Raw genomic sequence first — 10,577 nt, forward strand, 5'->3', positions numbered from 1 at the left:
TTAACATATACTCCGTAACTATACTCTGTAACAAATACTCCGTAAGGGCACACTAAAGAGACATTTAGATTGAGAGAGTTCCTCGCACGTTTCAGGTTATGTGATACGAGACTCGCATATAACATATTTTGAAGTTCATACGAGTATCGTATCGTACAAATCAGTTTGAATTATTTTTCAGTGCGAGATTTCTCATTGGAGTTTAGTTATTATGCAATTGTAATTCAAGGAACAACGTGTTAGATACTCCCAAACCATTTCTTCTCGTCCAAACCAAATCTTGAAATACGATTATTGCTTTGAAATTATGTTTACACGGACGCAATAAAATATTCCATACGAGGCAATTAATGAGCGAGAAGGGCGATTGTTTAGACGAACAAAATATTTTATATTCCTTCGATAATCGCATCTTCGAGACGAAAAACTCCATCTAAATGGGCCTTAACTGCGCGATGACCCGCGGGCGAAACCGGGCAGCGGAGGGTGCCGGGGGCCGCACTGTCTTCGTCCCGCTAATATCTACAATTTGCTATTGCGTTGCTCGTTTCTATATTCAGAGCGGACTAGCAGTTTGGCGCTAAATACTTATTTACTAAAATTAACTATTACTATCCCTCTTCTGACCTGCGTATGTTAGATCTGGATGGGATAGTTCATGGTCAGAATAATCCTTGTAAAAAGGTGCTGTTTTGTACTCGTGGATGTTGGGCTGCGACCAACTTGGATGGTAGGAGTTGAGTTCGGCGCCGGGCACGTGTGATTCTGAAAATAATTATAATTTTTTTTTTTTTTATAATATAAGAGTAGCAGACGAGCATGCAGTCCACCTGATGGTAAGTGGCTACTGCCGCCCATGGACATCTGTAATCAACCCCAGATAGGATTAGATATTCCTACCTGAGGTCGGTCACAGATGCGCCGCTACCCCTGAGGACTAAGCTGGAACGCCTCGGAAAAGTCTGTCTCCCTTACCACACCCTTCAAACCGGAACACAGCAGCGCTTAACACTGCTAATTATTAATTTATTTATTTATTAATTATTAATTTATTTATTTAATTAATTATTAAATTATAATATTATAATTAAATATTAATTAAAATTGTTAATTGTTGCCTTAACGGCAAAATAAGAGGATATTATACTTTGTCTTAACATCCATTGCACCTTATTTAGTAAATAAAGATTATGATTAATTTTAAAGGTACTACTAGTTTATTCATCTACAGGCGTAGAACGTATCAGCCACAGACCGTGATTGATAAAATATTGTATAAAAATACGATTTGGTCTGACGCAGGTCGTGCCTGAAACGTTCATTGTCTGTAGATAAATGAGACTTATATTGTTTTTATACCGAAATCCACAATTTCGTCCGTTTCTGACGCACAGCTCTGGATTCGACTCCCGGGTTTAAAATGTACATTTGTGTTCTAGATACTTGTGTATTTCCTAGGTCCATAGCACCCATGTCACTAGTGTTACAGTACCACAGTACGTAACATCACACTTTTTTTTTTTTTTTTTATAATATAGGAGTAGTAGACGAGCATGCAGTCCACCTGATGGTAAGTGGCTACTGCCGCCCATGGACATCTGTAATCAACCCCAGATAGGATTAGATATACCTACCTGAGGTCGGCCACAGATGCGCCGCTACCCCTGAGGACTGAGCTGGAACGCCTCGGAAAAGTCTGTCTCCCTTACCACACCCTTCAAAACGGAACACAGCAACGCTTGTTCCGTTTGTTCCACTGATGTTATTAGGCAGAAATAGGTGTGGCGGTGGTGCTGCCGGAGTCGAACCACAAAGGGTTCTACCACCTTTAACTACACTTATTCAAATATGGACCACATAATTGCTGATTTTTGATAATTTACTTTTAAATACGTATCCTATTTTTATACAAGTATTAGCTGACCCGGCAAACGTTGTGCTGCCATATAAATAAAAAAATGTTAAGGGTGAACAACCCTTACCACTTAGGGGTATGAAAAATAGATAGTAGCCGGTTCTCAGACCTACTGAATACGCATATAAAATTTGGTGAAAATCGGTAAAGCCGTTTCGGAGGAGTACGGTAATTAACATTGTGACACGAGAATTTTATATATAAGATTTTGGAATACTCAGTCTTGCTTTGAGTTATGAAATGTCATCTGATTTTTGCAATGCCTTTTGTAATGGAAGTGTGATAAATTAGTGCATAAAGATGTATTAGTGTAAATGTTACTGATTATGGAAGAATATATTGTATTTGAAATTCCTTCTGTACCCTTACCATGACTTTTTACGTTTTGACAAATATGACTGTTTTGGTATTTGTTTACGTATTTGCCCATACAATTACCAATCAGCGCCCCTAGCGGATATTATCAGAACTATAGTGTCAGTAACGTAACATTAAATGTCTAAATTGACAAAATGGCGCTTTATGTTTTGTCTCTCTTTCTTCCGAACATGTGAGGCAGACAGAAAGACTTGAGCACTTACTTATTGTTACGTTTACTCAGTCTACTGAAGCAAACGGAACAGTAGCACTACCATGAGTTCACAACAGTATTACTCGCTAGCGACTGCGTAAAATAAATGTATGAAAAATTGTACAGCGCCTCTGGTGGTTACTCGTAGAACTAAATTCCGTAGTGTGAGCCACTCGTAACGTGAAAAACCTATCCAAAATCAAATCGCTAGCGAATGTCATTATGATCTATTGCCATACAAATTCGGTCCCATGAGTCATTAATTTGACAGACGTTGTCAAGAAATACCGTAACGATAGTAGTTATGTTATTCACTAGCAAAATGACAATAGTTTTCTATTTACAATTTCTATAGTGGCGTTTCTATGCCAACTCATGGTAGTGCTACTGAATATTGGATTCAGTAAACGTAACGTAAAATTGTGGGATGTTTTGAAAACTCATGGTAAGGGTACTGAGCGTTTAGTAAGTGTTATTTAAATAATTAAAATATTAACAAAATCTTATTAAAAGCCTTACCGATTCCGGACAAACTTCTTTCATGACCTGAAATAGACCACATAATTATTTAAGTACATTTAATAAGATTTTGTCAGTATTTTTGTTAGAGAAATTAAATTTTGGAAAGTTAAAAAGTAAATAAAAAACACAGTTAATGGTATGGTACTTGATCGTATGATACTTATAACAAATAGGAAATTGAATAAAAAATGTATGCGGGAACGATTTTAGGGTTCCGTACTCAAAGGGTAAAAACGGTACCCTATAGTCCGGGTAAAACTGCTAGTCCGCTCTGAATATAGAAATGAATCGCGTCGCCATAACAAATTGTATGACTACACCTGCTCGCAACAACTTCAGAGCGGACTAGCAGTTTGGCGCGGTCTATACTAAGCCTCCGCTGTCTGTCCACCTCTCTGTCTATCACAGGGCTCTATCTCTAGAACCGTAATAGATAGACATTTATTTGTTTATCGAGCATATGAAATATTGGTTTCTGTTATAACTGATAACAGAAACTTCTAAAAATAAAAATAGCAAAAAATGAATGGAGGTCGCTAATCGCTATAAGAAACGACAATTTCGCGGCGTTTTTCACTTTATCTATTAAACTATAATAGGAAGACATTTACAATTTATAGCATTTACTATGATTTACAGCTGCTATGATATAAACAAATACTAAATAAAAAAAAATAAAAAAAAAGGTCATACGGAACCCTCCGTTACGAGTTCGACTCACACTTGACCAATTTTTTTTGCCTAAGTAGCCATAGATACGTAATTGGGCTCTGACTCGTGGAAAGTGGCTATGTCGAGCATAGTGCGTTTTTTACCAATATAAATAAAAGAACGGTTTACTTTGTTCGCGCCTCGCACAAAAAATACTTCGTAGATTTCAATCAACTTTTTCAGATCACTTCTTAGACCCTTGGTACCAATTTTGAAAAAAAAGTATTACGACATATTCAATTTAATAGTGAGTTATCGGTTGACCTCTCTGAAGTACGGAGTGCCATACATAAGGAGGGTCAATTAAAATGGACGAATTAGTTTTTTATTCCGACAACCAAATAGGGATTGAAAGTTTTTTGAAATTAAGCCGATTTTAGTGCATTTTGCTCTATGGTATGGTGGAATATGCTACAGTCAATTGTTATAGATGATAGAAATAATAAATGAACATACAGTCCACCTGATGGTAAGAAGTCACTGCCGTATGGACATCTGTAATCAACCCCAGATAGGATTGGAGTTCGACGAGGTCGGTCACAGATTGCTACCCTTGGGGAGTAAGTTAGAACACTTTGTATAAGTACCTATCTTACCACACTTCAAACCAGAACACAGCAGAACTACACTGCTGTTATAAAGCAGAAATATTTTAAAGGTAGTAAAACCATTTGTGCTTCAACCCTGGCGGCAACCCGCCACACCTGTCTCCCTAATGTGTTCCGATTTAAAGGATGTGGTAAGGAAACATACTTCGAGGCGTTCGAGGAATCTCATCCTATCTGGGGTTGATACAGATGGGCGGCAGTAGCCACTTACCATCAGGTGGACTGCATGCTCGTCTGCTATTCCTATATTATTAAAAATGGGTCTGTAGTAAGATTCTGTAAGATGCTGTATGTCTTAAGAAAAGAAACTTAAAGATGGTTAACTTATTGTGATAATGGAGTTACAGTCAAAATAACTAAGATCAAAATGATCAGAATGGTAATCAAAAACCAGAATGATTTTCCCACGTTTGAAATACATTAGCACTAGCCATTATATTGTCATTTGTATTCGATTTTTTATTCAGAGTCCAAAACGAATCCATTAACTATTGTTTGGCAGAACGTGTGAAATATAAAAAGTGGACGCCATTTTACTTTTATTTAGTTAGATATTTGTGTCAGTGGTAGGAATGTGCGGTGTGGTTAGTAAATAATTGTAGCCTAGTGAAATCTGAGGTTTCATACTTTTTTATAATATAGGAGTAGCAGACGAGCATACAGTCCACCTGATTGTAAGTGGCTACTGCCGCCTTTTCACATCTGAAATCAACCCCAGATAGGTTTAGATATTCCTACTTGAGGTCGGCCACAGATGCGCCGCTACCCCTGAGGACTAAGCTGGAACGCCTCGGAAAATTATGTCTCCCTTACCACACCCTTCAAACACAACAGCAGCACTTAACGCTGCTGTTATTAGGCAGAAATAGGTGTGGCGGTGTTGCCGCCGGAGTCGAACCACAACGAGCTCTACCACCTTCAAACTTCTTGACTTCTGGACGACGATCTGTGTTACAGCTTATTTACATGTAAAATGATTGATAGAGAGATCATTTATTAGAATCCCAGATAAGTTTGAAGGCCTACATCAGATTTATCCTAACTATGAATAGATTTTGTAAACTTACCATGGTGTTCAAAGTGTGGTGCCCATGACCACCCGTGGTGGTGGTCAGACTGTTTGTTCTTCAGAGCCGTGAAGAAAGCTGCAACCTGTAATTAAATTTATAAATAATTAAAATATGAACAGTGTCAAACGCTGCTGTGTTCTGGTTTGAAGGGTGTGGTAAGGGAGACATACTTTTCAGAGGCGTTTCAGCTTAGACCTCAGGTAGCGTAGAGATGTTAAATATAATCGATTTTTATTTTAATCGATTATTATTTTCCTTTAATCAGTAATAATAATCGATTTTTTTTATAAATCGATTCTTGTCCATTGATCTCACATCCCTAAGATAGCGGCGCATCTGTAGTCGACGTCAGGTAGGAATGTAATCCTATCGGTGTTGATTAATTACAGATGTCCATTGGCGGCAGTAGCCCTACCATTAGGTGGACTGCATGCTCGTCTGCTACTCATATATTATAAAAAATAAATTTAGTATTCCGTTTAAACAAGGAATCAAACCGGTATCCTAACGAAAATTAACAGTACTTTCACGAAATTTAAAAAATGGGATAATTACATTGAATCCATATATTTCGACTTTCACTCTATTTAAATTTATCGCATAACATTAATGTGTTTTTAACTTAAAACCTTAATTAGGGACCTTAATATATTTTTAAGAAGCGGCTTTGTAAAAAGCGTACTATAAACTAAACGATAATTTGGCAGATAAAACGGTGTGGTCTTATAAAAAAGAACTTCGAAAAATTAGGGAATTATGATAAAAATATTATTAAAAAATAGTCTATTTATATCACTTCCATTTAGATGAATCCAACGACACCTTTGAAGGTGGTAGAACCCTTTTTGGTTCGACTCCGGCGGCACCACCGCCACACCTATTTCTACCTGATAACAGCAGCGTTAACCGCTGCTGTGTTCTGGTTTGAAGGGTGTGGTAAGGGAGACATAATTTTCCGAGGTGTTCCAATTTAGTCCTCAGGGGTAGCGGTGCATCTGTGGCTGAGCTCAGGTAGGAAACTTATCTTATCTGGGGATGATTACAGATGTCCATGCGCAGAAGTAGCCGCACCCTTCCACAAAAATGAAACCACTGCTTCACGTTAGAAAAAGGTGTCACACCTTTTTCTAAGCGGTACCTTTCGGTCAAACTTCTATATTATAATACTACATGTGATATCTCAATTATAAGTTCTAATAAATACTCGTATATTTCAATTAAAATGAATTAAAGAACAACAAAATAGACTTAAATACTTGACACATAATCAAAAAATATCAAAAAACGATCAAAATCATATCTAGACCGAAATTTGAAAGTTAATTAGACTTTGTCTAGAATCTAGACTGACATTTGAAAGTTAGACGCAACACGCTGACCACACCTTTTTACGCATTTTCTTTTTGTGGTGACTCGCCAACACCATTTTTATATTTTGAACTTATACTTTTTTTGGAATGTAAAAAGAAATTGTTGCTAACCGTATTATATACACAGGATGATTTTTTTAGCTAGCTTTTGAAATTTTTGGTATGGCGATGCTGAAAGCTAAAAAAACTGAAAGCTGAAAGGCTGTTTTTGATAAAAATTAAAACAGCATCATTACATTTTTGAAACTAACACTGCATCAATCGTCATTAGATTTATCAAATCTATTTCCCGAGAATTATTTCATGTTTAAAACACACCTGTACCCTTACCATGAGTTTTTACGTTTTGATTAATATGACTGTTTTGGTATTTGTTTACGTATTGGCCCATACTAATTCCAGGTTCTGACACAATCCGCTAGGAGCGCTGATTGGAAATAGTATGGGCAAATACGTAAACAAATACCAAAACAGTCATACTTGTCAAAACGTAAAAACTCATGGTAAGGGTACTGTATGTATGTATGTATATCTCCTTGTCTGTCTGTTTGTCCATTACGCTTTACTACATTAATTCGATCGCCATGAAACTTTAAGAAGTTAGGAATAACTGTATTCTAACCAAGTTTTTTTTATATTATAGGAGTAGTAGACGAGCGCGCAGTCCACCTGATGGTAAGGCTACTGCCGCCCATGGACATCTGTAATCAACTCCAGAAGGGATTAGATATTACTACTTGAGGTCAGCAACAGATGCGCCGCTACCCTGAGGACTAAGCTGGAACGCCTCGGAAAAGTATATCTCCGATTATGGTGACCGCTCTGCCCCACGGGCCGTCTAACGGCGGATATAACTTATAATCTAAAAACCAACCTTAGCAGAGCTGACAGCAATTTTGAAGATCAGCAGCGCCATCCCAATAGCCACAGACTTGGCGGTCATGATGGTGGTGACCAGCATCCAGGTTGAGGTAGCTCCGACGTGGAAGATCAGGGGTAGCATTCCCATGGCCATCTTCTTCATGTTGCGACCTTCTGGAGACAGGGGACGGGGTTAGAAGAATTTACCAATGAGTTATTAATCTAGCAGTTGTGGTTAAGAAACTCGGCCTCTTGATCGAGGGGTTCAATTCCCGGGCACGCGCCTCTGATTTTGCAAATTTATGTGCGTATTAGAAATTAATTATCACTTGCTTAAACGGTGAAGGAAAACGTCGTGAGGAAACCAGCATGTCTGAGAAATCTTTAAAATAAGTTTTCAAAAGGTATGTGAAGTCTACCAATACGCACTTGTCCAGCGCGGTGGACTATGGCCTAATCGTTCTCATTATGAGAGGAGACACGTGCCCAGTAGTGGGACGATAATAGGGTGATGATGATGATGTTAATTTATTAAATTATTAGGGTTCCGTACGTAAATAGTAAAAACGGAACCCTATTATTAAGCCACTACTATAGTCCGTCAGTCACTGGGGTCTTTTGGTCCGTAATAAGTATACACTTAATTTTTCTACAGTGCATGTATTTGTTTTTATAGTGTTGGGGGTATCTCCAATGAAAGACATGAATCCAGCTAGTTATTTTTAATTAATTCCATGACCTCCACAAACATCGTCCTTGACATCTGCCGTTTCCCGCCATAATCCACTTTTGTTTTTTTAAATCACGAATACAGCGTTACAGACAATTTAAATATATGGCCAGCATTATTTTTCGAGTGAAAGGTTTTAAACTTATTTTAATTTTATTTATTTTTATAATGTTAAACTAACGCAATAAGGTATAATAATAAATGTGACCTTACAATAGCAAAGCGTATTTATAGCATAACAACATAGAGGTAGGTAACAAAAACTACTAAAAATCTAAAAAAATGAAAATAAATGTGGGCCAAATCTTGAAAATACTCCTTCACAGGGACAGCCAACGCCATACAAGAAACCATTATTTTCGACGTTTTTACATAGATTAGTAAAGATTACTCACTCCTAACAAGAAAATGTACCCAGTTTTGAGAATTGAAATAGTTGCGTAAAAAAGTTTTGGCACGTCTCCGTGCTAAAATGTCCTTAAAATATTTGAAATAATTATTTATTTATTACGTAAATTACGTAATTATTACGTAAATTAGTTATTTATTGGTAAATTTTCTCTAAAAATGTTTTTATTTGTCAAGGATTCAAAAAAAGAACTTACTAAAATAAGCCGTTTGTGGCTTCATTCAATTTCAAGGCGGCGAAGCATCTTTACTAATCTATGCGTTTTTACCACACTTTTTAACACGTTGAAGGTGGTAGAACCCTTTGTGATTCGACTCCGGCGGCACCACCGCCACACCTATTTCTACCTAATAACAGCAGTGTTACGGCTACTGCCGCCCATAGACATCTGCCCATAGACAACCCCAGATAGGATTAGATATTCCTATCTGAGGTCGGCACAAATGCGCCGCTACCCCTGAGGACTAAGCTGGAACGCCTCGGAAAAGTCTGTCTCCCTTACCACACCCTTCAAACCGGAACACAGCAGCGCCTAACACTGCTGTTATTAGGTAGAAATAGGTGTGGCGGTGGTGCCACCGGAGTCGAACCACAAAGGGTTCTACCACCTTCAAAATTAAACAATAATGCTTGGTAAATTATATATGATGTGCCGAAAATATCTAGATACTATTACGAGCTTTTGCCCGCGGCTTCGCTCGTGCTACGAAGTAATATTTTCATCCTCTATTTTATTCTCTTGGGGGTAGAATTGATCAAAATCCTTTCTTAGCGGATGCCTACGTCATAACATCTACCTGCATGCCAAATTTGCGCCCGATCCGTCCAGTGGTTTGGGCTGTGAGTTGATAGATCACTATGTCAGTCAGTCACCTTTGAGTTATATATATTTAGAAAATACTGTGTGGTAGTATCTAGACCTACTCTTTAAACCTTTCCCATTTATAGGAAGACACTTGAACCCAGCAGTGGGACTCGAAAAGGATTGTCATTATAATTTTTTTTATTGTAATAAAATAATAATCTTTAATTAACGATAATAAGCTCGACCTTGAACTTAAAAAAACACTTCAAAAATAAAAATCATAGAGATAGAAAGAATATAAAATTGTTTTACATTTATTGGGTGTTTAAAATCAAGGCAAAGCAAATTAAAAAAAAAAAAAACTTAGATCAGAAAATAAAAAAGTTAAAAAACTTACGTCGTCCTGTCTCCTCGACTTTTGTCTTCATTTCTTCATAATGCAACAACCTCCCTAACTCACTATGACCTAAATATTTATCATTAAGACCTTCCAACCATTTAGCTAATTTACCAGCATATTCCGACAATTTAGTTTCCAAATTTTCTTCTAAGGCTGTTAAAAACTTCGTTTTTTCTGCTGAAGTAAAAAACCGCGGGATAATAAAAAAAAATAATGTCAATGTCAAAACCGTTCGCGCCATTTTCGAGTGCGTCCAAGAGCGACACGGAATTATGACTGACAGTACTGCTCCAAGTAAATCGAAAGTAATTTCGATTACCCCGATTTTAGGCAGAATTGAAACAATCTCCATATGTTTAAGTAGCTTAGGCACGCGGTTTTGTCTGCGTAGTCGATGCTTTACACTGTACTGATTAAATTATATTTTGACGCGTAAAAAATGAGTTTTATGTTTTAAAGTAATAATTAAATATAATGCGTTTTAAAACAATATTTACAATTATATTTTAGATTTAGATTTTCCGCTAGAGTAAGTATCATTTTTGACATCTGTAATCAACTCCATATAGGATTACATATTTCTATTTTCTACCTGAGGTCGGCAA

General features: G+C 37.1%; 1 protein-coding gene across 2 annotated transcripts; it reads right to left on the reverse strand.

Moving 5' to 3' along the window:
- On the reverse strand, window positions 1–10,333 carry LOC140748792 (uncharacterized). Of its 2 annotated transcripts, XM_073081689.1 has the most exons (5): window positions 9,970–10,333; window positions 7,642–7,799; window positions 5,395–5,479; window positions 3,006–3,032; window positions 1–765 (listed from the first exon to the last, which is right to left on the reverse strand). In XM_073081689.1, exons 1-5 carry the CDS (start codon window positions 10,322–10,324, stop codon window positions 602–604), a joined length of 789 nt encoding a protein of 262 aa, XP_072937790.1. In that variant the 5' UTR covers window positions 10,325–10,333; the 3' UTR covers window positions 1–601. The 2 variants fall into 2 exon arrangements, with proteins under 2 accessions (XP_072937790.1, XP_072937791.1); XM_073081690.1 differs by lacking the exon at window positions 3,006–3,032.
- Between the last annotated feature and the right edge of the window lie 244 nt (window positions 10,334–10,577).

The sequence above is a fragment of the Epargyreus clarus genome, unplaced genomic scaffold, assembly GCF_041222505.1.
Source record: "Epargyreus clarus isolate Ecla_fem2 unplaced genomic scaffold, WU_Ecla_fem_2.2 ptg000016l, whole genome shotgun sequence".
NCBI lineage: Eukaryota > Metazoa > Arthropoda > Insecta > Lepidoptera > Hesperiidae > Epargyreus > Epargyreus clarus.

What these genes read in the sequence shown, in the direction of transcription:
- LOC140748792 (XM_073081689.1), bottom strand. Translation starts at nt 10,324, where the DNA reads ATGGAGATTGTTTCAATTCTGCCTAAAATCGGGGTAATCGAAATTACT. An exon ending in ACCACACTTTGAACACCATG is followed by an intron (nt 3,033 to 5,394) that starts GTAAGTTTACAA and finishes GGTCTATTTCAG; the next exon opens with GTCATGAAAGAAGTTTGTCC. An exon ending in AAGAAGTTTGTCCGGAATCG is followed by an intron (nt 766 to 3,005) that starts GTAAGGCTTTTA and finishes AATTATTTTCAG; the next exon opens with AATCACACGTGCCCGGCGCC.